Raw genomic sequence first — 27,337 nt, forward strand, 5'->3', positions numbered from 1 at the left:
GGGTCCCCCCGCCCCGCCAGAGCGGTGCCCCGACCCTCCCTCAGTTCCTTCTTACCGTCCGTCATGGCGTTGGAACAACTCCTATCTCTTGCCTGAGAGTGTCCCTTAGCGTTAGTAGTCAGTGTTAATGTTAGCAGTTATCAGTTCTTTAGTAGTTAGTTAAGCTCCTTTGTTTTAGGTGTTTGGTCAAATCCTGACACTGGCCCTGGGTGGCGGGGCATGCCGCACGCCCAAGGCTTCAAGGCTTGTGCCACGTGCTGCAAGCCTATGCCGATCAGCGATCCCCACGACTCGTGTCTCCGTTGCCTGGGGGAATTGCCCAGAAAGAGCACTGCAAGATCTGTTAGGCCTTCAAGCCCAGGACTAAGAAAGAGAGAGACTTTTGACTTAAGCAGTTGCTCATGGAGGTTGCATTACAGCCCTCCACTTCGACACATCTGGCACCGTCAGCCTCGGTGCGGAGTGCCCTGGCATCGGTTCATTATCCTGCACCGATAGGGCACCCTAAGCCTACGGCACCAAAACAGCAGGACCACCCCTGGCACCGGTCGTCTTCGCCGACAAAATCGAAGGGCAACCCAAGGGCGCTTCCCGCATAAAAAGGTAGCACCCGTGAAGACCTCGAGTGCGCCGAAGGGCATTGCTGCCCCAGGACAAATCCCGGTGCTAGTGGCTCCGGCACCAAAAGGCCCGTCGAGCCCCGGGATAAGCGCATTGAGTGAGGTGGAAGGGCTGGAGGAGCTTTTGGAACAGCCCTCCATGCCGGACACGTTTGAGGCAGCAAGGGACCTCATCGAATTGTCCGCGGAGAGCCCCCTCCAGGCCAAAGACAATCCAGAGCTGACACCGAGACTGCCATCCAGAGGCAAGCCGGCAATGGTGCGCCCATCACGGTCACCATCCCGGCACCATTCATGGTGCCGATCCCGGTCGAGCTCCGCCTCAGTGGACTCCCAGCTACCCTCAGCGCAGAGAGCCTCACAGGCGTCTGGCCTTAGCAAACGCCCGGCACCGGCCCGGCGTTCCCCGGCTCCTTATTCGAACAGGCACCAGGACATGTCAGTCACGTGATCCCCGAGACCGACCACTAGCAGTCATTCCTGGTCCCGGTCCAGGTCGGCAAGGCACCACTCCCGATCCTGGTCCAGGTTACGGAAGCACCACTCTCCAACCCTGGACCGGCACCATCCCACGGCAGCACCGTGGCCATCAAGGTCACCATCCCTGGTTTCGGAGGCAGACTCGGGCCATTCCAGCAGATATACCCACAGGGCACCAGCCAGCAGGGAACACCGAGCCGCTTGGCACCCACAGTGGGGCCCGCCAGGACAGTGGCCATTCTGGACTCCGTGGGCCTACCACCAGCAAGGCCTCCCGTCCAGGACCTCGAGATCCGGCCCCTTGGGACACCGGTCCTGCTCCCCGCAGGGGCGCCCCTCCTCTCGCAAGGAGGCCACGGTCTCCAGACCACCGGAGCAAGAGAGAGCCGACACAGCACCGAGCCCGGTACCGTCTCAGGCCCGCTCAACTGGACAGACTCCAGAGGAGCTCCCAGCCGGTGAGGAGTTGCAGGAAGGGTTAGAGGAGGAAGCACAGAAGGCCTTAACCTCTTCCTCCTCGCCAGATGAAGCCGTGGCAGGCACAACAGTGTCAGGCCCTCCCCCAATTGACCATCGGGCGCACCAGGAACTACTCCGCCGAGTAGCCCTCAATTTGGGGTTGCAGGTAGAAGAGACGGTAGAGGAGGAGGATCTCATGTTGGACATCCTAAGCCCTGAAGGCCCCTCCAGAATCGCGCTCCCACTCATAAAAACGGTACAGTCTAACTATAAGACAGTATGGCAAACACTGGCTTCCAGTGCACCAACTGCGAAGGGCGTAGAGAGGAAGTACTTCGCCCCTTCCAAGGGGTTTGACTTCCTCTTTTGTCACCTGACACCCTGTTCGCTGGTTGTATCTGTGGTCAACGAACGAGAGTGACACGGCCAGCAAGCCCCGGCCCCCAAGGCCAAGGAGGCAAAGCGCTTGGATTTGTTTGGTAGAAAGTTCTACTCATCCAGGGGCCTCCAGTTAAGGGTTGCTAACCAGCAAGCAATTTTGAACAGGCACAATTTCAATTCTTGGGCATCAGTCTCCAAGTGCAAGGATTCCCTGCCCCAGGGTTCACAACCCGAGTTTGCAGCCATAGTGGACGAAGGGAAGGCAGTAGCCAAAACCTCGCTGCAGGCCTCCCTTGACTCTGCGGACGCAGCTGCCAGGACAATCGCGTCAGAAGTGGTGATGAGGCGCTCGGCATGGCTGCAGGCTTCAGGCCTTCCACCAGAGGTGCAAAACACTTTGCAAGACCTCCCGTTCAAAGGGTCAGGCTTGTTCTCAGACCAAACGGATGCCAGACTACATAGCCTCAAAGACTCCCGAGCAACCCTCAGTTGTTGGGAATGCACACCCCAGCGACACAGAGGAAACCTTTTAAGCCCCAACCGCCGCAGCAGAGACAGTACCACCCTCGCCCCAGGCAGGAACCGTACTGCAGAAGGGGCAGGGACAACAGGCATAGGCGAAACAACACGCCTAACCAAGGCCAAGACCAAGGCAAGCCGCAGCCTGGCAACAAGCAAGGATTTTGAAGTTTCAATCGAGGACAGCGTACCGACCCTCATGCCGGACCCTCCCCTATGTTTCAGGGGCCGTTTGTCCCATTTCTACCATGTTTGGTCCTGTATAACATCAGACCGTTGGATCCTTCGCACAGTGGAGGTGGAATACACCCTTCAGTTCTCATCGCCCCCTTCCTCCCACCCCCCATCCCTGTCCCTCTTCAGGGACCCCTCTCATGAGCAACTCCTTATACAGGAGGTGCAGGCCCTCCTCACAGCAGGGGTGGTGGAAGAGGTCCCTCCAGACCTAAGAGGGAAAGGGTTCTACTCCAGATATTTCCTTATTCCCAAAGCAAAAGCGGGGCTCCGCCCTATTTTGGACCGTCGCAAACTAAACAAATTCTTAGTGAAGGCACGCTTTCGCATGGTCTCCCTTGGCACTATTATCCCATCCCTGGATCCAGGGGATTGGTACGCTGCCCTCGATATGAAAGATGCGTACTTTCACATCGCCATCCGGCCTGCTCACCGGCGGTTCCTGCGTTTCATCATCAACCAACACCATTTCCAATTTACGGTCTTGCCCTTCGGCCTAGCAACGGCCCCTCGAGTGTTCACGAAATGCATGTCCGTGGTGGCAGCCTTTCTTCGAAAAAGAAAGATGTGGGTATACCCGTACTTGGACGACTGGCTCCTCGCGGGCAGATCAGAGGACGAGGTCCGCTCCCACGTGGCACTGGCATTACAGGTGTTCCGCAAGTTTGGTCTATTGGTCAATGTGCCCAAGTCCTCACTGATCCCCACGCAAAGACTGGACTTCATAGGGGCAGTCCTGGACGCAGTGTAGGCACGAGCAAGTCTCCCAGTTCTCAGGTTTCTGGCCATTCAAAGAGCCATAACCTCCATCCAACAATTTCCCACGATCACAGCCAGATGCTGAATGCAACTCCTGGGACACATGGCGGCTTGCACACACGTAGTCAGACATGCCCGCCTAAGACTCAGACCGTTACAGCTGTGGCTAGCCAAACGTATCGCCCCAGCAGAGACCCCTTGGACCTGATAGTGACAATCCCAGCTCGGGTGTCGAACTCCCTCCGCTGGTGGCTCAATCGACAGCAAGTTTGCGAAGGGGTCCCTTTCGCTGCACGGCAGCCCACCCTGACGCTAGTAACAGATGCTTCAGACCTGGGATGGGGGGCACACTTAGGGAACCTGCGGATCCAGGGCTTATGGTCCAGGGAGGAAAAGTTGCTCCACATCAATGTGAAGGAGTTAAGGGCAGTTCGCCTCGCCTGCCAGACCTTTCATGCTACCATAGAAGGCCACAGTGTGTCAGTTCTGACAGATAACACTACCGCCATGTTCTACATAAACAAGCAGGGCGGGTCCCGATCCTCTCCCCTCTGTCACGAGGGGTTCCTCCTATGGGACTTCTGTATAGCCCATTCAGTCCAATTGGTGGCAGCATATCTTCCGGGGGTCCAAAACGGGTTAGCAGACCGCCTCAGCAGGTCGTACCACATGCACGAATGGACTCTGAGAAAGGACGTCCTACATTCAATTTTCCAGAGGTGGGGGTTTCCCCAGGTGGATCTATTCGCCACCAAGGACAACAGCCAATGTCCTCGGTTTTGTTCATTCCAGAACCTCAGCCCAGGCTCATTGGCAGATGCCTTCGCGATTCAGTGGGGCGGGAGCCTGTGGTATGCCTTCCCACCATTCCCGCTCATCCACAGGGTCCTGCTCAAGACCCGCAGGGACAAAGCGACAGTTATTCTCATCGCACCCGCATGGCCGCGCCAGCATTGGTTTAGGACCCTGCTGGAACTGTCATCGACTGCCCCGATTGCCCTACCCCTGCACCAAGACCTCATCACGCAGGACCGGGGTCTCCTACTCCACCCAAACCTACCGTCGCTACATCTCACTGCATGGAATCTCTCTGGCTAAACGATACGGAGAATAGGTGCTCCCACCAGGTCCAACAAATTCTCCTTGGTAGTAGGAAGCCCTCCACAAGAGCGACCTACCTTGCCAAATGGAAGAGGTTCTCCCACTGGTGCGACCCTAATCACATACAGCCTCTGCAGGCCTCCATCCCATCAATACCGGACTACTTGCTGCACCTCAAGCATCAAGGGCTCGCCCCCTCCTCAATTAAAGTGCATCTGGCCGCCATATCGGCGTTCCACCCGGGAGAGCTGGGTTTTTCGGTATTTTCCAACCCCACGGTAGTCTGATTCCTCAAGGGGCTGGAAAGGGTGTTTCCCTACTCGCACCCACTGGTCCCTAAATGGAACCTTAAACCTGGTACTAACTAAACTCATGGGACTACCCTTTGAACCCCTAGCCTCATGCTCTCTCATGCACCTCTCATGGATGGTAGCGTTTCTAGTGGCCATTACATCGGCTAGGAGGGTATCGGAATTGAGAGCCCTCACTTCGGAACCCCCTTATACAGTTTTTTATAAGGACAAGGTGCAGCTGAGACCACACCCCAAATTCCTCCCTAAGGTGGTCACACAATTTCATATGGGGCAGGACGTTTGTTTACCGGTGTTCTTCCCCAAACCCCATACGGACCCAAGCCACCGCAGCCTGCATACCCTCGATGTCCGTAGAGCCTTGGCATTCTATCTGGAACAGACCAGGACATTCCGCAAGTCGACACAACTGTTCATTGCCATTGCGGAGAGAATGAAAGGCCAGCGTATCTCGGCTCAACGATTATCAGCCTGGATTGTGCTTTGCATCCGCACATGCTATGAGCTCGCTAAAGTGCCAGCCCCGGCGATCAGGGCTCACTCGACTAGGGCCCAAGCATCCTCGGCGGCTTTCTTGGCGCAGGTTCCACTCCAAGAAATCTGTAAAGCGGCCACCTGGTCGTCGGTACATACATTCACAGCCCATTATGCAGTCCATCATCAGACCAGGGAGGACGCGGTGGTTGGCAGGGCTGTGCTGCAATCAATTGTTACTTGACTCCTACCCTCCTCCAATGGTAAGCTTGTGAGTCACCTAATATGTAATGGATGTGAACAATCACTTGAAGAAGAAAAAACGGTTACCTACCTTTCGTAACTGTTGTTCTTCGAGATGTGTTGTTCACGTCCATTACACTTCTCACCCTCCTTCCCTTCTGTCGGAGTCACCGGAAAGAAGGAATCGAGGGAGAGTCGGGCCCGCAGGGATATATATACGCTAGAGCGGGGCGCCGCTCTGGCGGGGGGGGACCCCTGCCGGCCCAATGGGAGCTGCTGAGGGAAAAAGTTTCTGACGTCCATGCATGCAACGCACGCACACCTAATGTGTAATGGACGTGAACAACACATCTCGAAGAACAACAGTTACGAAAGGTAGGTAACCGTTTTTTCCCAAAGCAATGGCCAAGGCAGGCTTCTCGACTCATCCTGAATTCTATTATGTATAATATGGATTTTGCTATTTTTCAGCTATCTCCTACATTCTCTTCACCTTACTTTATTGGTTATATTAAAGCCTTTTGTTTTAGGGATGTTTGACTTTCTACTCTAGTTATAGAGCAACTCATATCCTGAATTGCAAACATTTGATGCCAGTTTCACAGTCTAACAGAGCAACAGTGACTATGGATTTATATAGCTGCATCTATTTAAGGTAGACTTAGTGGCTATGTTTGTGCAGTACTTACGTGTGTGTGTATATATATCAGGCTCTGACTTTACAGATTAACATTAGAGAGGTGTGTAAATGGAAACTCTAGATCTGAATCTTTCAAACTTCGGGGAAAATTTGGATTTAGATTGAACCCAAATCCGAGACCCAAAATCCCTTGAATTTTGGAGAAGTTGGGAGGGGAATCAGGACCCAGAACTTTGCTCGATTCTAATACCTGACTTCACATATGATCCTATGTCTGACAATGAATCTCTTCTGCATCAAATCTTGGACACCTCGTTTAGACATTATAATTGCTCTATACATTGAAGTCTGTGGGAGCACTGAGTGCTCAACACCTCTGTAAATTAGGCCACTTAAGTGCCTGAATATAGATTTAGGAGCTAACTTCTGGCACCCTGGCTTGAACATTTTGATCAGTAATAAAAGCAGTACATTATAAGGTATTATTATTTATGTGTCTAGAGCTAGATCCTGCAATCATCAGAGTTGATTGAGTTTTTTCCATTGTCTTCAATGGAAACAGAATGGGGCCATTAGACCAAACAAAATTATATAAAAATACATAAAATTCTCCAAAGAAAAGTTTGCAGCCAAATATTTCCATCAGATTTGCAAGTGAGGCTCCCATTAAAGTCAACAGGAGTTGTTCATGTCATTCTAGGTCAATTAATCCTTAGTAAATAAACTACATGGGCCACATTCTGCACTCAAACCTGTGCAATCCCATTGTTTCCAGTGGATTATGAAGGGTGGAATTGGAATGTCTCTCCTTGTGCAGGTTTAACTTGGATAACTAATAGCATTGTACTGTGGAACAGTTTTTCATATTGAAATAGGATACAATTATTCCTGCAAGGCAAGACTGTAAAACAGGAGTATGTGTGTGTGTGTGTGGGGGGGGGGGGGCATTCAATAGGGCTTTAATTCTTTCCTCCTTACAGCTAAGCATAAAGCGTTCTGTGCTTTTGTTGTGTGAATGGATTTAATAGATTTCAATGCTAGAAATGCTAAGCAGACTGAACAGCCAGGAGACTGACTATGTGGGTGTGGAATAGGAGTGAGGGCAGGGCTGGCGCAACCCATTAGGCAACCTAGGCGGTTGCCTAGGGCACTACAATTTGGGGGGTGGCGACTGCAGCGGTATTTCGGCGGCAGGACCTTCCGCCGCCTCCGTGGAGGGCGGCATTTTGGGGCGGAACCTTCTGCCGCCTAGGGCAGCAGAAAAGCTGGCGGCGCTCCTGAGTGAGGGTGCAAAGGGCCTTGTCTTAAACACTTGTGCCCCTTTGGGGCTGACACGTAGGGTTTCCAACAGTCCCTTGTTACAAGGGACGTCCCTTATTTTTTCATCTCTGTACAACAAGATCAGGTGTTACTGTATGCTGCAAAAAGCAGCAGGAAATAACCCTGGCAAATGTAGGTGAGTATTGCTTATTATTATTAATGATTATGATAATTAACAATATTGGGAGCGGGGGGGGGCTAAGAAAATAGTCCCTTATTTTTGAAATACAGTGTTGGTAACCCTCACTGACTGTCACAATTTGGCTGGGGAGCAGAACTCCTGCCTGCTCCAGGTGAACAGCTCTGACAGAGTTGGTCAGATGCATGGGGAGCAAACACTGCACCTCTTTAAAGGGTAGCAGCGCTGCTGTTGCAGCACGTGATCCTGGAAGCACCAGGTGGAATTCTGGCTCAGTTGTCTCCCTTTTCGACTCTGAGGTGAGCCTTTAAACTCTCGGGGACAATGACAGATAGCGTCAATGAAAACTCTCAGTGGGGAGCAGAAAATAGCCTTTTAGAGAGATGCTCAACTTAATGTGTAGCATGTTAGCTGTGCATTTCCTACAAGCTTTAATGATTGTAACAGGAGGCTTGCAATGAAAACCCCATGCATTAAATTTGAGGCACTGGACACTAATAAGGCCGTTTAATTGTAAAGATTTATCAGACTTAAGACATCGTTTCTAATTGCCTATTTTTGTTAGTCTTTTTTATTTCCTTTTAGTATTTCATTTTCTTCCTGTTGGAAATATCTTTGTCTCTGTCATCTGTGGAAACCCATTCTGCTTGAGAAACCTCAGAGAAATTAACTGTACATTCTTCTTTCAATGAACCACTGACGTGTCATGCTGGGAATGTAACTAAAGGGTTACATTGTAACCCCTGCTGGAGCAAAGTAGTGTCTATACAGCTCTTGCCTCAGGCTTTCTCTTAACATCACAAAACCACATACAATATTGTTGTATTTTCAATACATCATTTGCCCTTTCCTCAGTTCTGTTTACAATCCAAGGTGCATCCCTCATTATCCTTGATAGCAGGGTATACAATGTGATAGTTGACTCTTGCTTTAAAAATGCATAATTCTAGTGAAAGGCATAGACGTCTGTTTTGTGTATATATTGTGTGTGCACACGCTTACTAGCCCAGATGTGACCCTTATTCTGCTCTCATATACCAGTATTACACCTCTGTGACTCCACTGAATTCACTGGAGTTATTCCAGATTTACGCCATTGTGAGGGAGTTACAGAATCAGACCCCATATGAACGATGCTGAAAAAGACAAACCTAACTGAAATGAAAACAAAACCCTGGCAGTGCTGGACACAAGGAGATAATTTCCAATTTTTTTTTTAAATGCATTAATGAGTTAACCCTCAAGTTGTCAGGTTCTTAAACCAGGCTGTGGTAATTTGAATCTAGGATGGAATGTTGCCAAGGAGCCAAGTTCTGCTCTAAGTATAGAGTAACCTCATTGAAGAGAGTGGAGTAATACCAAATTTACACTGGTATAACTAGAAATTAGAACAGAATCTGACCCAAGATGAGTAATGGGTGAGACAGTCTGACAGTGTTTGAGAACAGAGAATTAAGACGAGGAATCAGAAAATAGCATGTGTTAATGTAAAAGATGGACCTGAGCAATGAAGTTCAGATCCAGAGCCAAACTCCATGGTGTGTTCATAGCTACAGTTATGGTCCCTCCAGGACCATTTCTAGTTATTAAATAGTCATAAAACTTGACTCACAATTTTTGTGCAACCAGTATAATTTATTGTTTTACAAATAGTATTTTAATTACTTTTTAGGTACCCAACACCAAACCTACACCTGCAAAGTGAGGTTTAAATTAGAACTGGTTGGAAAAGTTTGGCCGAAATGAAATATTCAGGTTTTTTCTCCTGATTTCTGACCAACTCTAAGTGCCTATTTCTAACCTTATTGAACTGCTGTACAGTCCTGTTGTAAATCAGTGCAGAATCAACTCCTAGTCTTAGATATCTGTGTTTGACTCCCATTGAAGTGAATAGGTGCAATCCTCTTTCAGTCTTAACACTTCATTGATGTCAGTGGGGAGCCTTGCCTACAAGAGGCTGCAAGTTCAGATACAATGTTATTTCACATGGATATCTGAAGGCATAATTTGGATCTAGGTAGAATTGCCATCATGACTAGTTTACATGTGGCTTTTCTTTTTTTAAATGCAATGGACAAGTACGTGTTAAATAAACAATCAAAAGAAACTATAAGCATAACTATAGCTCAAAGGCGGCTTTGCGAATTAACTGACATAATTACTTAAGGAACTTGATCTTTACACAATTACTGCACATCCTGTTGTGTCTTAATTTACCTCTGAAGCATGTAAAACAGCTGTGCTTCATTAGGCTAAACTGTTGTTATGAAGGCAAAATGTAGTTTTGTTTTGTGGGTGGGAATCTTTAATGTTCAACAAAATGTGATGCCTTTACATTTTAAAAAAATACGTTTTGCTTTCCAAATGGATTGACCACTTTCATTCTTCTCTCCAGCCATCAGTTTGGAGACCTTGCTGAGAGAAATCCACAGATTGAGCTTATGAGCCAGCTCTACTAAATCACAGGCAAATTCTAACATGTACTTACCCCCTGAAATTCCTGTGAACTTCAGTATTGCATGAGCTCAGCACTACTTAGGACCAAATGCCCAAAAATGTGGTTTTATATTTTGTATTTCTTAAACAAACTCAAGCCTCTCAAGCACATTTCCAATCGACACATACACCAATCAACAAATACAATATGCAGCATTCATAGACCATTCCCTCAGACTGGAAATAGTGGACGTGGTCCAAAGTCTGCTGAAGTCACTGTATTACCACTGACTTCGGTGAGCTTTGTATCTGGCTCATGAACAGCAACAAGACTGAGGCAGCAAGTGGTATTTGAAACCCGTGTTGCCAGCTGTTGCATTTTTATTGTGAATCTTGTGATACTTGGGATTTTTTTTTTAAAGATCCAGAACACGGTATTGTGTGAGCATATTAAAATTTTAGCTTTCCTTAAAAAATTCTAGTTCTCACAGTTGCGGAGAAAAGCTTGAAAATGTGAGACCTAGAGTCATCAGCATCAGAAGGCAAATACAAAGAACTCCAAACGTATTATTTTGAAAATCTCATGATTTTAAAGCAATATTTTAAAGCCTCACTCATGATTTTTGAATGTTTGGTGATGGTAAACCCCATGTGATATCACACCTACTCTCAAACAAACACTCATGTGAATAGATGGGCCTTTCAAAATGCCCTGAAGATCACAGACACAGATTTTGCTGAGCCAATAAGAGGAGAAAGTTAGCAGAGACATAGACTTTTCATTGAGAACTCTCTACATCTAGCCCTCCAAAGTCTGTGAGTTTCATATAATAACTGGAGCTTAAATGAGAAGTTCACAATAAATAATTTGACAATCTGTCTTTTTTTATTTACCATGATAGTTACTTAGTTTCCCATGACTAACTGCAAATTCTAAGAAGAATACAGTATTCAAAACTATTTGCCAGCTTCTTCAACAAATTTTCGCCTGGAAATTATTTTGCAAAAATTTCATTGTGAAAGTTAGTTTTTTGAAATTCTTATTCTGTTGATTAATTGCATCCTGAGAATCATGGGGTATTGTTTCTGTTCCCTGATTGGATAACTAACTAATACAGTTCTGTGATGAAGTGGGAATGTTCTTAATGTTTTCTTTGAATACTGGGTGGGTGCCTTAGTTTCCCCTATGCATTTCTTAGGTATCTAGGTGGGGGGATCAGGGTGTATGATTGTTGCAGAGCCCAAGTGGGCCCCTGTGATATGGTCTGCACAGAGAATGGCCGGCACTCTGTCTCCTGGCAACTAATGGCCTGGGACCCTCCTCTGCAAAGATGCCAACTGAAGGTGTTGGAGAACAAAAGGATCAGGACCTCCTGGCCCAGGAAAGAGACAAAGGCCAGAGAGGCGGGGCTGGAGGGCCTCAGTTTGGATCTGGATGGGGATGTGGGGGAAGGCACAGAGATAGTCTGGCCTCCCTGCCCCCCAAGATGGACCTAACTGAGGTGGTCCTGTTGTCTGTACCTGCAAGGCGTGTCTTGGACTGTGTTCCTGTCGTCTAAATAAAGCTTCTGTTTTACTGGCTGGCTGAGAGTCATGGTGAATTGCAGGAAGCTGGGGGTGCAGGACCTTGTCTCCCCCAAACTCTGTGACAAGTGCATGTTGCATTTTGTAAATTTTATAACTGAATATATAATTTAAAATCTTTTGTGAGCTTCAAGTTGACTCTTTTGCACAAAGTTGGACAAAACCAATCACCAAAGTGTTGTAAACATGGTTGAAACTAAATTCACTTGAGAATTTGAATGAATATCCATGGAGAATTCTCTTCACTATTTTCACAGATGCAATAATTTAATAAAACATAATTCAAACAGGAGATAATACAAAGATGACTCCAGCCCTGGGGGAATACAAGGAAAATAAGTCCTCTTTTTGGGTGGAGTCTTGAAAAGTATCAGAAATGGGAGAAGAGGAATTGTAACAATTATAGCTTTGTACACTTAGTGACTACAATAAAGGTAAATCTTGCTGGAAAAAGTTAAGTGAGTGCTGATGAGTCACACAAGCACATGGCTTGGTATCCAACCCAGGTAATGGAATGGAAGAGAGGATCTAGTGGTGTGGTCTGAGGGTGTCTGAAAGTTCCCAGGAGCAGTCAAGGCTGGGAGAATCTTTGAGCTGATCTTTGTCAATAAAGCCAGATCCTAGAAAGTGTATGTGTGTGTGTGTGTGTGTGATGTGGGGCAATGAAGTAATGAGTTTGACTTCTGTTTTAGAGCAGTTTGGAAAAGTCACCTGCTCACAGGGCCAAACCACAGTCCCAATGCCCAGCCTGAGCAATTGGACTGTACACTGGGGAGTGATAGTAAATAAGGTAGACATTAGTACTTGTGGCACCTTAGAGACTAACAAATTTATTAGAGCATAAGCTTTCGTGGACTACAGCCCACTTCTTCAGATGCATACCCGAAGAAGTGGGCTGTAGTCCACGAAAGCTTATGCTCTAATAAATTTGTTAGTCTCTAAGGTGCCACAAGTACTCCTGTTCTTTTTGCGGATACAGACTAACACGGCTGCTACTCTGAAAGGTAGACATTATAGTACCACCACCTCTGTAAGCAGCACTGAAATGGCAATAATAGGTCAGGTGCATAAACAGACAAAAAGGAGCCAGCTCTAAATAGTCTACTGTCATTGGGCTAAGTCCTTTTCACTAATATGTGATTGAGATATAGAAGCCTGCTCGTATGCAACTCCTCTCTGGAGACAGTCTCTGAAGCGAAGTCTGTTCTTTCTTTGAGGGATCTATGCTGCCCATGATGTCAAGAGGTTTGGTCAAGGACACAAAGTATTTTGCACTGCCCAAGAAGTGACAATGGGTATAAAAGACTACATATATTGAACACAACACTATGACTTAGCAAAGTATGCACCCAATGGGTCAGCTCATGCTCTTAGAGACATACATACAACTCCCCCGACTTAAATTACATTGAGGAGGCAGTAAAATAATAGCACAAATGCTTAAGACCCAAATCGTAGTGAATGCTTCTGTGGAATTATGAAGCTAACACACTCTTGCATCTGAAGAAGTGAGGTTCTTACCCACGAAAGCTTATGCTCCCAATACTTCTGTTAGTCTTAAAGGTGCCACAGGACCCTCTGTTGCTTTTTACAGATTCAGACTAACACGGCTACCCCTCTGATACTTGACGCTCCTTTTGTTCATTGTACGGGTTGTCTTTCATTTGAATGAATTCAGCTTTTGTAAACAGTCAGGAATTCTACAAACTGGAGGTCAGGTACCCTTGAAGTATTGGCCAGGACTCTTTTGCCCCCTCTGCCAATTCTGCTTGAGGCAATTAACATGTAATTGAATGTTGACTGAAGATGAAGAGTGTGGGTGTCGGGGGTGGGGGGAATGTGATCACACACTAATGCCTTGTAAGTGGGATACCAGCATCTTTAAGTTCACTGCAGCGGCATATATATTGCCACTGCTTGCATAAGCTGCAATATTAATCAAGCTTGTGGAAATTAAAACACAATTAATCCAAGCAGGTACTGTGCAAAACTGCAGCTTGAGTCATAACCCATGTTCTCAGATATACTTGGCTCAGCATTCACACTGGTGATTTAATGTTTCTTTGTAGCAAGATGCTGATTTAATCAAATATATTGAACCCCAAACTCCAGTTTTTATTGGCATTAATGGGTGAGGAGGCTTCCCTCCATTTCACATAGGCTATTCAAAGCTGCTTTCCTTACAGTCTATATTATATCCCTAGGTTTTGTTTAAAAGGCTTAATTTAACCATCTTAAGAAAAAAGCAGCTAGAACTGTGATCAAAACTAGCTGGGTATCTGGAAAATGCATACAGTTAGTTTAGGTTGGATGCAATCAAATATTACAGCAGACAATGCTTATTCTACCGGATGCATGTTTATTGGGCTCAATATGTGGGTAACTGGGTGGAATTTAATAGCCTGTGATATGCGGGAGGTCAGACTAGATGATATTGTTGTCCCTTCTAATCTTAAACTCTATGGTTATATCTATACCTCATACCACTTGCGGCAGCGTGAAGGGTATGTGTTGCTACAGGCTGCAATGAAAAGCAAGCTGTGTCCATGCTACACCTGTCAATAGAAAACTCTGGTGGAGGGGGAAAGGCTTCAGCAGCAGGACACTACATTGCTAAAAATAGCCATGGAGATGGAGGAGACACTGCTTGTGCAGGTAGAGAGCTATGTAGGCAGGGCTGGCCATAGACCAAAGGCTACCCAGGTGAGGAGCATCTTCGGCGCCCTCCCTTCATTTGTTAAACTTTTGAGTACCTTATTTTTATTGCATTTGTAGCCCATTTCACAACTTCGATGCACGATTTGCATGCATGATTTATCCCTGTCTTATGAGATGATAAATTTGCATGCTAGGATCTGTAAATCTGTATTTATTCGTGCTATAGATAAGCAAATAAAAAATTTGTTTCCTCTAAGCTTATAGAAACTTTTAAATTTTAAGAATAACTGAATTGTTCTAATGTCAAGAAATTGATCTGTGCACCAACAGTATTAAATAGGGTTACAGAAGGTGACATCCTTAGAATGTTAACCCTAATCCTTTGGTTCAAAAGGTCACTTTTCTCACCTTTGCCCTCATGAGCTGAAGCACAGCATCAGAGAGATCCAAAGACTGGCTCGTGGCATTTTCAAGCAATAAAATAGCAAGCGATGTCAGTCTCTTGTAGGCCATCATTGATCAAAGATATGTTTTAATGAGCCTCAGCTTCAAAAAGTTGTGCTCACCACTTGTGACTGTGACCAGCAGCGTGAGCAGAATCCTCAAAGCTATCGACACATTAGGAAAAGTATCCTTCAGCTCTGCATTGTGAATGAATTGGAGAGTGATTCCCGTGTTGCAAAATGTGATAAATGTTATCCAGTTCGACATAGAGGCCTTAATAATCAATGTCTGAACATTTCCAAAGTATCAGCGTCCGGTGAAGGTCCGTACAATTGTTCAAGAGTGTATTCCTGTCCGCCGGCAGCTTACTAAGATCAGACAAAAACCCTCAGGTCTTTCCAAACCTTTCTACGATGGACACTTAAGCAGTGTTAATGAGTGAGCAAAAAAACTCCCACTTGAATTTACTTCTGAGCTTCTCATCAGCTCATCTCTGCCCTCGTAACCAAACTCTCTCTTCTTCTGATGAATAAAAGTTTCCTTGAAGACAGGCTCAATTCCTAAATTTTCTGCCATTTCTTTGGCAGCAGTGATGGCATCTTCAAATCTGTTGTCTCTGAATGCCACAACGAAATCAAGGCAGCTTCTCATCAGAGTAGTAGCAGTTGTAATGTCCGTCTACTGTGTTTGTAATGCCTTGCTTACAACACTTAGTTGGAACATGATATCCTGCCAAACCATAATTGACACAGGAAATTTGAAGTCAGTGATCTGGTTTGACAGGCATTGCGCTTTGTGTGGGATTTCAGCCTCGGCTTTACTGCACCAGTTTCATCATGGTGTCATAAACTTCAGTCACTCGGTACCTCACTGGACTTATGCTATCAATGCGGCTCTCCCAGCGAGTGTCACTTAGCAGCTTCATGGTCAGATTTGTAACATTGTCCGTGAGGATCTTCCACCTTTGCAGTACTACGAAGAGAGATACTGACGCTGAAAGAAGACGACGCTGCATTTGACACAACCAGGTTTAGGGAATGGCAGCCACAAGGCATGAAGAAAGCTCTTGGATTCAGCACAAGGATCCTTGCCTGGATGCCACTGTTTCTTCCCTTCATGTTCTACACTGTTGTCATAGCCTTGGCTGAGGGAGTCCTGAGGCTTTATTTTATTATCATTCAAAACATTGTGTTATGCCTTTTCCAGTAGAGTCGTGCACAGAGTGGAAACAAATAAAGCATTCTTTTACTTGGATGCAGCCATCCTCGTCATCAACAAATCTTACTCTAAATGACATCTTTCCACTGTGACTAATATCAGGAGTGCAGTCCATTATTATGGTGTAGTATTTTGCTTTGCCGAGCTGCATCAATATGTTATCAATTACCTTCCTTGCCATAAGATCAATCAATTCGTTTTGAATAGTTTTGCTGCAGTAATGGTCCATAGTTTCTTTACAAACTACTCAACGGAAGTACTCACACCTGACATCATCATTTTTCCCAAGGAGCTCCCAACCGAGGAAATTACCCTTGTATTCAGTGAACAACTTATCTGACAAGCCCCAGAAAGCCAAATTATTCTTTGTAAGGAAGAGGGTAATTGAGATCAGACACTCAAGCATGTTCCTCCAATGCTGGGTTTCTACATTAACAATGCGCTGTTTTTCTGCAGCTATGTATTTATTCAGCTTGAGCCTGGACTCAACCTCCATCCAGGGCCAGCTCCAGGCACCAGCGAAGGAAGCAGGTGCCTGGGGCGGGCAATAGAAAGGGGCAGCAGTCCGTCCGTTATTGGGGCTGCACATCCAGGTCTGCAGCGGCAATTCGGCGGCGGGTCCTTCAGTCCCTCTCTTCCTCTTTGGCTGCACTTCGGCGGCAGCTCAATTGAGTTTTTCTTTTTCCTTTGCCACTTGGGGCGGCAAAAAAGCTGGAGCCGGCCCTGCCTCCATCCATTTGGAGTAGGTCATAAAATGGCTGGATGACTTTTCATGTTGCTTCAGAGCATCAGCCAAGTTATGCCAGTAATTTTATCCAGAAAGCGTAAGAAACAAATTTTTGCATTCTTATACAATATTTTGCAACAAAAAAAGAACTGTCAGTTGATTTTGAGTAAACTAGCCAACGCCAATTCAGTTTCTCACCATTCTTGAGCACTCTTTCACAGTGGACTTTGAGAAGTGACACTCCTGCTCATTTATTGGAAATGTCATATCCTCAATTTTGTCCGGCTTGTTCAAAATTGTGTGATCAATATTGGCAGAGTTTAGCATCGCCGGCCATAGACCAGGATCTGATGTATCGATTTGTCATGTACATTATATTTTCCCTTTCATCGCTAACAAAAAAACAGAACCCTGAGCCTGGTGCCCCCTAAGTCCGGCACCCTAGGTGGTTGCCTAGGTCACCTGCCCCTAAATCCGGCCCTGCATGTAGGTGTACATACCTGGGTACACACCTGCAGGGTTCAGGTGAGTCAGTACTCTACTCATCTAAACAGTGCCTCTCCAGCTACACTGCTATTTATACTGGGGGGGATGGGTGGGGTTGGGATATGTACTCTACATGCTGCCTAAAGGAGTGTGCAGTGTAGACGTACCTTACTAATCTAACAAATTTATTAGAGCATAAGCTTTCATGGACTACAGCCCACTTCTTCGTCCACGAAAGCTTATGCTCTAATAAATTTGTTAGTCTCTAAGGTGCCACAAGTACTCCTGTTCTTCTTTTTGCGGATACAGACTAACACGGCTGTTACTCTGAAACCTTACTAATCTATAAATTACTGTGCTGGATGCCAGAATCCTCGGGTTCCTCCCTCAGTAAACTCATCAATTCCTGCTCCCATTGAACTTTGACAAAACCCAGAAAGACTCATCACCTATTGGACTCCTGTCCTTTTTCCATTCTTGAATCCTTGTTCTTTCTCCCAAGTGAGGCTGCCTGCTCACCCTAAGGCCACTCTGGGAAGCAGCTGGTTAGCTACCTATTAGCTGCGTGCTGAAGTGTATCTGACTCACTTCTGAGCTTGGGCCTACTTTGGCTGGAGGTCCTGGATGCAAAGGTAGCTGTCTCAAATCACTGTCAAGGGCTGAGCATTGATTTTTAGCTTAGAGAGTTGATCTTAGGATGGAATTCTGCACACGGAGAATCATGGCATAATCAGTGCTTTCTCCATGTTGTATTTAACTGCAATCTAATAGTCTTTGCCATGGTGTCACACACTCCTCTTAACCTTTGATGATATCTGGGGTATCCTGCATCACATTAGACAACTCTACTCACTGAATTTACTGGGAGAAAGGGATGCTTTTCTGTAGCTTGAAGACTTTTCTCCGTTGGAGGCTCTTGTATGGGTGGTGCCACTCAGGACTTGTCTTTAAGGTTCTTACAGTTCTTGTGTGTGTTCTCGCTGCGTGCTGCACTGGCTCTGGCCAGATAGGCCGTACAGCAGGTTTTGATCAAACTGCCAAGATGACCACAGACTTGATTCAGTAGTGAAGACCTCTCCCTGATGGACGCATCTGTTGGAAATCTGTTAACAAAGCACAGTTCTAGTATCCTGTAGACTCTACAGGACCACTAACACATGTATGCTCATTACAATGGACCAGCTCAGTGAACGGCAGGACTCTCTGATCCCCCATTGGCCAGACAAAGACACCCCCTCTGCAATCCCTCTTTTATACACTGATACAAACAAGTTACATATTGCCCCTCTGATGTGGTTAATTACTACCCTTTACCTTGTACATGTTGGTTCGATCAAAATATCTCTATCCATGTCCCTGTCAGCCTGACCTTATCTTTAGGAGGGTTCAGTGTGTCCCTGTATCATCTTCGGGGAGTGTGTTTACACCATAGCCTTGTATTGGGGTATTCTGGCACGATCCTTCCGGAATGTGTTTACATGAATACATAGTTCCTAGGAGTGCTTGTGTTTTTGCAACACCAGGCCTGTTCTTACCAATTTCATGTATCAGATAGTGAACCTGTAAACAGGCATCTACTTTGTAACAGGGCCTGACTTTTGGTCATAGACTGACTCTTGCTGATTTTGCTTTATATCAGCAAGGCCTGACTTTAGTTTGGGCCTTAGGCCTTACACGAGGCCCCTCATACCAGGCCTCATGTGTCAGACTCTCTCTTTCTACTATAACAGTATTAGATTTCTCCTCAGTGCCACTATAGATGAACTGGTCCAGGACATTGTCCTTAGCCTACCCTTTCTGTCAGTGGAGGACCAAAAGGGAACTCTTACCCATGTTTTGTAACACAGTTTCTCTTTGGAAATCTGCTATAAGTAATATATGGCCTTCAGGCAGGACTAGTCCTTAAAAAACCTAGTGGAAATACCTGAGTGTTATCGCTTTTTCCGTCCTCCTATTTGGGTGAGGTGAAACTCATGCCTGCTGGGGAAATGAAGGACAAGGAAATTGAGTGGAGATAGGGGATGGAGCGGGACAGAGGAGGCTCTCCATGTGAATGACAGATCTCAGGAGCTCTGCAGGTTTAGGGAGTGTAAGCCACATCTCCAAAAGAGAGATTGAATCCTGGCTGGGGGAGTCACAGATTTCCCTTCCCTTTCCATAAGTTTCCCTGTGTAGGGGATGATCTGACTCTCTGCAGTGTCTCTTCATGATGTATTTTTGCTTTGTTCTCCCACCTGCTCACTGAATTCCAATTTCATGAGTAATTTTTCAGAACGAAGGACAATTTTTAATCACAATGCAAATAGAAGGAGTAAAAACTTGTGCAGAATTGCATTAAATGTGTGATGTTGTAGACATCAGTCAGTCAGAGGTGCAGCTAAGATGACCTTCAGTTTTATTAAAGGATTTGGATTCATTTCAGACCTTGCATGATGCCTGACTTTAACAAGTGAGCCACTGATAACTAATCATGTGGGCTCCTTTTTGGTCAAGTACCTCTTCCCTAGCTTGTTAATTAGAGCTTTTCTGACCAAAATTCTAAACAAACCTCTGTTTTACTCTGTATACAAAATACAATAGCTAAAATGCTGACATGCTAGAAAGAGTAGTTGTTAAATGGACATTACACCATATTTTCTGTTTCTGGAGTGCTGGGGACTTTTATTAAGAAATTATTGTATTTTATTTATTTTTTTATTTCTAGCAAAAGGCTTGAGACACTGATAATCTGATGATATCAGACTACTTAGGCATCTCATCTCCTCCCACAGCTGTTGCTTGTGCACCTGTTATTACTGCTGGGCTGTCCTCTTTCTCAGCTCACAGTAAAAATAGTTTAGTATTCCTCTCCCCCACACACACACACACTTTGCCTGTACAGTTGCTCCACTGCATGTGACACAGCTAGAGTGTTATCATCACTGGGGTGGATCACTTACACTATTTTTTCTCCCTGCAAACATTTGACAAATAATCCTGGTCAAATAGGTTCAGATTGGGCATGAATCCCTCCAGACGAAGAGCCTGAGATACTTATTCACCTGCAGGGTTTCTACAAGAAATTTATTCTCTTGCTTTTCTGGGTGGTACCATCTGTTTTCCAATCCTCCATTGTTCAGCGGATCTTCTTTATCTTGGGGATCAGTATATTCTACTGCAGCATGCTTGAGTCTATTCATCCTCAGCATGTTTGGGATTCCTTATCAACTACCCCTTCCCTGCCCCCATGATATTGTTCAGTGAAATAAATCCTTGGATGCTAGTTCTGGCTGAGCTTAGAACAAAAGTGCTTGCTAAAATGATCACTTGCTGTCATTGAACCTTCTAGGGAGTCCTCGTGTTTTCCAGTCTTTTCACACAAAAGGGTTATGTAACTATATATTCAGAAGCCCAGTGGAAATATTTCCCTGAGGAATCAATCAGATGTTCAGACTTTTTTTCCTATCCTCTTACTCTGCACTTCTGAAATGGAGGTTGTGTAGGAAACCGTCTGTGCTACAAATGTGAAAAGTGATGATGATGTATTGGAAAATTGTACAGAAACCAAGAAAATGTTTGTTAGCCTTATAGTTTGCACATCTGAAAACTAAGTGTGGCATTTTCAAAAACACCTAAGAGAATTTAGAGCACGAGTCCCATAGAAACTGAAAGTCAATGAGACTTGTGCTCTTAAATCACTTGGGCACTTTTAAAAATCCCCTCCTCCCCATTAGTCATCTTGACTCATGGAGTCCATTCACTTTTAAGGAGCTGCACTGGAGAGGAATGTGTCACATTAACAGCTAGTAAATCTGAATAATGTCAAGCAAACATTGTAGAGGGTCAGGTATTGGGCAGGATTGTGAAATTTTGTTTTTCAGTATCTTTCCTTGTTGCAGCAGAATCCATCTTTGCAAGTACTGTGTAGACAGCATACTACAATAGGTATATGCAATGGAATAGGACCACTTGTGTGAGTAAGGCAAGCAGGATTTGGCTCTGTGTGCTACCAGCTGTCTGCCTTGAGCTATCGGAGAAACTGGTATGGAAATAATGTTTGCAATTTCATGTTGGCATACATGACCTAATTGAATTGGTTGCTTTTAACCTTTCTTTTTAGTGACATCAAAATGGCTTCAGCATCAATTATTATCCTCCCAGGGTATACATTCAAGACCCAGGAAGAATGTTGTTGTGAGCTGCTGACTTATTACAGGGAATATTTCTGTAGGAATCTGTAATATTAATAGTTTAAGTATTAACCATCCTATTCTCTCAACAAATAACATACATACTATGGGCCTGGTTTTGATCTTGCTTACTCTGGGGGCAAACCAGGAGTAGTTCCACTGAAGTCAAAGGAGTTACACCAGTGTAAAAATGGGCTGATTAGATCAGAATCAGGCATTGCATATAGAACTTTTCATTTAAAGATCTCTAGCAATCCTTTTAATTGTAGAATATAAAAGAAGTTCATTTTTGACACTACATATATATATTTTGTTGGGGTTTTTATTTTGCGTCTTTGAATCAATGCTACATGTTCTCAACAGGATCTGGTTGAGTCCACAAGCTGAATTAGAAGTCAGCTGTCATGAAGGAGTGTTCTGCAATATAAAAAGGTTACTGGGTGTGATGGTGTGCACAAGAGGCAGCCTCAGGGATTAGAGTAGCTGGGAACAAAGGCATTTGTATTTAGCAGTCTGGTTAACTTCAGCTCAGTCTTCTAAACATTTCCATGGAAACGAGGGAAGTTTTGGTTCACTGTAAGTGGCTTAATTTACTTTCTGTTTGTGTTGAATATGGAAAAGAAAAAGGAGACAAAAATAGCTCTTTAAAACATTTATTTAACAATCTGATTTCAATCAGTTGTGGTATTCAAAAACCATGGCATGGTTTATGTTCTCATATCTCCTTTCTGCAATTACAAATGAAATGTTCATCTGCAAGGACATGACCAAATTAAGTTAAAGAAAACAATAGTGGAGAAGTTAGGGGGTCTTAAACTTTTATTTTGAGTAGAAATCACTAGTGAGTGTTAGAGTGTGCGTGTGTGTGTGCGTTTTATTAAGTTTTATTTGTTCATACGCAGTATGAAATTTGACTGACTGTAACGTGCTTAAATCTGATAGACCATTTTTATATAAATGAGATATAAGTTTTGATATGACTGACAAGCACTTGTGTAGCAAGAGATTTACACTCTGAAGTACTGATGTGTTTCCAGGGGAAAGTATTAACAATGTGTTTTATTTTGTGCTGGCATTTAAAAAAATGTTTCATCCTAGAGGAATAACTACAAACAAGATTTTCTGATATATGTTTACTTTTCCCTATTTCAGAATAAATAGGAAAATTTTGGAAGTGATCATGCAAAACAGGGGAAAGATCCTCAGCAAGTGAATCAGCAAAGTCAATGGAACTATAGCCTGATTCACACTAGCTGAGAAGCTTGCTCCAAGTGCCTAGTCGCCACTAAGTGCATGTGTACAGGAGGATGGACTTAGAAGTCTGACCTAGTAGTTGTTTTCCAGCTCTAACATCTATCTGGTTCCCACTCCCGATAATGCTAATAAGTATTAAGTGTGTGACAACCTTAAACAGTTATTCAGTGAGCAGTGGCATGAATACCAGTCACTAGGGAATTAGAGAAAGAAGGTGGGTGAGGTAATATCTTTTATTGGACCAACTTCTGTTGGTGAGAGAGACAAGCTTTCGAGCTTACACGGAGCTGCACTTCAGGTCAGTAGGAAAATCAGTTTGACTGACACACGCATCTCTCCCAAACTTGTATTTTTGCAGTATTCCCTGAATTTCTATAAATGGGAACTTAAGAACAAGTTATAGCATAATAGTAGTTCGAAACAGTGGGGAAATTGGGCCCAATCCTCAGTGAGTACTTATTTAGTCAAATATGGGAATGAGTAAGGACTCATATGATCAACAATATGTAGGATTTGGGCTCCACTGTCTGCATGAGTATTTATATGGACCCAATTTTAATACATTTGTCCTCATAAAACTCCTATGAGATAGGAAAGTACTGTTATTCCCCTTTTACAGGCAGGGACCTGAGGCACAAGGAGACTAAATGACTCACCCAAGGTCACAGAGGAAGTCTGTGATAGAGCAGGAACTTGAATTGTCATTGCCTGAGCCCCCAGGCTTCTGCCATAACCACTGGACTGTCCTTCCTTTCCTACTACTACTCCTGATAGATTGTCAAGTCTGCCACTCTGGAAAGAAAATATATAGACCTAGATCCACAAAGGTATTTAGGCTCCTAACTTCCACTGAAATCAATGGGAGTTAGGTGCCTAAATATCTTTGAGGATCAGGGCCATAGTCTGCTGTTAAAGGATGTAGCATGTCAGATATTAAACTGATAGTACCCCGGCAGTTTTTACCAGAGAAAAGAAATAGTTAAGAATCTCAGCTTGAATATAAAAATCACAATCACTCTTAATTATTAGAATTTATTGCCACAGGTGGCTGTGTGCTGCTCCATTTCATAACTCCCTGCAATAGAATGTGCAGCTGACTGCAAGCAGCTGTGTGTGTGTGTGTGTGTGTGTGTGTGTGCGTGTGTGTGTTTGCGAGCTTGTTGTGAGCTTTGTCAGACATGCCTGCAGCTGTGTCACTGGCTTTATTTCAATAGCAGAATCAAGTAAAATAGATTAAAAACAACCTGGCCAAAGTACTCCCCTGTTTAGTAGTAATCTTTTTGGTTTTTAATAATATAAATGCATTAAAGCTATTTACACATTATTTCAAGGCAGACAAGCTGCAGAAACACGGGATCTGATCCTGCAAGCGCATATGTTTAAATGTGCAATGTTGCCAGCTCTTGCTGCTTTTATCATGATTTTCCTGATATTTATTGCTTTTAGTAAAGCCCCGGCTGCTGGAGCCAAGTGACTACATGAGACGCTGACCTTTCATTAAAACAAAAAGTAAGATTCTAGCACTCGTAGCTGCAAAAAATATAAATAAAATATTATTAAGATAATAGTAATGTGTTTTCAGGATTAGTGCGTATGATATTTAAGGGATGCAGAAAAAAAAGAGATTTATAGTATCATAAACTTCAAAACTACTAATTTTTGATGTGTGGCTACTTAATACTTGTTTCCTATTTCAGAGCTTTTTTTACCTGTGCAAACTGGGATCCTGACCAGACAATCCCTACTCACATTAGTGAAGGGTGTTGGTTTGGACCCTATGGGCTTCTGCCACCAGATGAGCATGGCTGGTTCCCATGAAAGTAGATGGAAACCCCACTCTCTCACCCCATGTGCATCTGAGAGCAAAACCTGCCCCTTAATGAGCATACACAGCAAAATGTTGAGGAATGGGGTGTCTTCATACTTGAGCCTAATGGCTTCCATTGAAGGAACTCTCAACCAATAGCTGAGAGAAATATGCTGCTAAAATGACCCTAGTAATTAGCTATCTCTGCAATAAAAGACAGTGTACCCTGTATTCCAATGTATGGTCAAAAGCAGCTGAATCTGGATCAATATACCACAATTTCTTTGATTACACTTCCAAGTACAACAAAATATATTTTGTATCTTTCCTACTTCCTGTGTGTATATATTCCACTCTTATGCTCATGCAACATATAATATCTTTGAACAATAAAAAGAGGGCCAGATCGTATACTGGCTGGTATAGCTATGTTGATGTAAATGGAGCTACCTACATTTACTCACCTGTGGATCTATCCAGAGACAATTCTATTTTGTATCAGGATACTGGTTAAAAAAAGGGTCTGATCTTGTTGGCTTCTGTGGAAGCTGCTTGGTGCTCAGCACTTTGGAACATCAAGCCAGGTATTTAGGTAACTCATTAAAAATTTAGGACCCTAACTTTAGGCACCCAAGGGCAGATCTTCAGCTAGTGTGAACTTTCATAGCTCTGTTGACCTCAATGGAACTATTCTGATGTATACTCAGTGAACATCTGGTCTCCATTGAAAACTTTTTGCAACACACGACAAAAATGGTCCCTTTATTTATATATTTTGTTTTCTTCTGATGCTTAACATAAGGAAGTTTTTGGAAAATGGAGGGGACAATTTCCTGGTGCAAGTGCTGGAGGAACCAACTAGGGGCAGAGCTCTTCTTGACCTGCTGCTCACAAACAGGGAATAATTAGTAGGGGAAGCAAAAGTGGATGGGAACCTGGGAGGCAGTGACCATGTGATGGTCAAGTTCAGGATCCTGACACAAGGAAGAAAGGAGAGCAGCAGAATACGGACCCTGGACTTCAGAAAAGCAGACTTTGACTCCCTCAGGGAACTGATGGGCAGGATCCTCTGGGAGAATAACATGAAGGGGAAAGGAGTCCAGGAGATCTGGCTGTATTTTAAAGAATCCTTATTGATGTTGCAGGAACAAATCATCCCGATGTGTAGAAAGAATAGTAAATATGACAGGTGACCAGCTTGGCTTAACAATGAAATCCTTGCTGATCTTAAACACAGAAAAAGCTTACAAGAAGTGGAAGATTGGACAAATGACCAGGGAGGAGTATAAAAATATTGCTCAGGCATGCAGGAGTGAAATCAGGAAGGCCAAATCACACTTGGAGTTGCAGCTAGCAAAGGATGTTAAAAGTAACCAGAGGGTTTCTTCAGGTATGTTAGCAACAAGAAGGTGGTCAAGGAAAGTGTGGGCCCTTTACCGAATGAGGGAGGCATGTGGAAAAAGCTAATGTACTCAATGCTTTTTTTGCCTCTGTCTCCACGGACAAGGTCAGCTCCCAGACTACTGCACTGGGCAGCACATTATGGGGAGGAGGTGACCAGCCTTCTGTGGAGAAAGAAGTGGTTTAGGACTATTTAGAAAAGCTGGCCGAGCACAAGTCCATGGGGCTGGATGCACTGCATCCGAGGGTGCTAAAGGAGTTGGCTGATGTGATTGCAGAGCCATTATCTTTGAAAACTCATGGCGATCGGGGGAGGTCCCTGATGACTGGAAAAGGCTAATGTAGTGCCCATCTTTAAAAAAGGGAAGGAGGAGGATCCGAGGACCTACAGGCCAGTCACCTCAGTCCCTGGAAAAATCATGGAGCAGTCCTCAAGGAATCAATTCTGAAGCACTTAGAGGAGAGGAAAGTGATCAGAAACAATCAGCATGGATTCACCAAGGGCAAGTCATGCCTGACTAACCTAATTGCCTTCTATGACGAGATAACTGGCTCTCTGGATGAGGGGAAAGCAGTGGACATGTTATTCCTTGACTTTAGCAAAGCTTTTGATATGATCTCCCATAGTATTCTTGCCAGCAAGTTTAAGAAGTATGGGGTGGATAAATGGACTATAAGATGGAAAGGAAGCTGGCTAGATTATTGGGCTCAACGGGTAGTGACCAATGGCTCCATGTCTAGTTAGCAGTTGGTATCAAGCGGAGTGCCCCAAAGGTCGGTCCTGGGGCCAGTTTTGTTCAATATCTTCATTAATGATCTGGAGGATGGCATGGATTGCACCCTCAGCAAGTTTGGAGGTGACACTAAACTGGGAGGAGTGGTAGATACACTGGAGGGTAGGGATAGGATACAGAGGGACCTAGACAAATTAGAAGATTGGGCCAAAACAAATCTGATGAGGTTCAACAAGGACAAGGGCAGAGTCCTGCATTTAGGATGGAAGAATCCCATGTACAGCTACAGATTAGGGACCAAGTGGCTAGGCAGCAGTTCTGCAGAAAAGGACCTAGGGGTCACAGTGGACGAGAAGCTGGATATGAGCCAACAGTGTGCCCCTGTTGCCAAGAAGGCTAACAGCATTTTGGGATGTATAAATAGGGGCATTTCCAGCAGATCGAGGGACGTGATCATTCCCCTCTATTCAGCATTGGTGAGGACTCATCTGGAGAACTGTGTCCAGTTTTGGGCCCCACACTACAAGTAAGATGTGGAAAAATTGGAGAGTCCAGCAGAGGGCAACTAAAATGATTAGGGGGCTGGAGCTCATGACTTATGAGGAGAGGCTGAGGGAACTGGGATTATTTAGTCTGCAGAAGAGAAGAATGAGGGGAGATTTGATAGCTGCTTTCAACTACCCGAAAGGGGGTTCCAAAGAGGATGGATCTAGACTGTTCTCAGTGGTAGCAGATGACA

General features: G+C 44.7%; 1 protein-coding gene across 8 annotated transcripts in view; it reads left to right on the forward strand.

The window, feature by feature from the left end:
- DLG2 (discs large MAGUK scaffold protein 2) overlaps nucleotides 1-27,337 on the forward strand; it is a 1,481,925-nt gene that overhangs the window by 99,258 nt on the left and 1,355,330 nt on the right. Inside the window, exon 1 of one of the 8 annotated variants that reach the window (XM_054015735.1) lies at nucleotides 21,900-21,978. The exons of the other annotated variants lie outside the window; for them this stretch is intronic. Coding sequence (XP_053871710.1) covers nucleotides 21,951-21,978 — 28 coding nt within the window. The 5' untranslated portion in view covers nucleotides 21,900-21,950. Of the gene's footprint in view, nucleotides 1-21,899; nucleotides 21,979-27,337 lie in introns of those variants that run through there. 8 annotated transcript variants of the gene reach the window in all.

This window comes from Malaclemys terrapin, chromosome 1 (genome assembly GCF_027887155.1).
Source record: "Malaclemys terrapin pileata isolate rMalTer1 chromosome 1, rMalTer1.hap1, whole genome shotgun sequence".
Lineage (NCBI taxonomy): Eukaryota > Metazoa > Chordata > Testudines > Emydidae > Malaclemys > Malaclemys terrapin.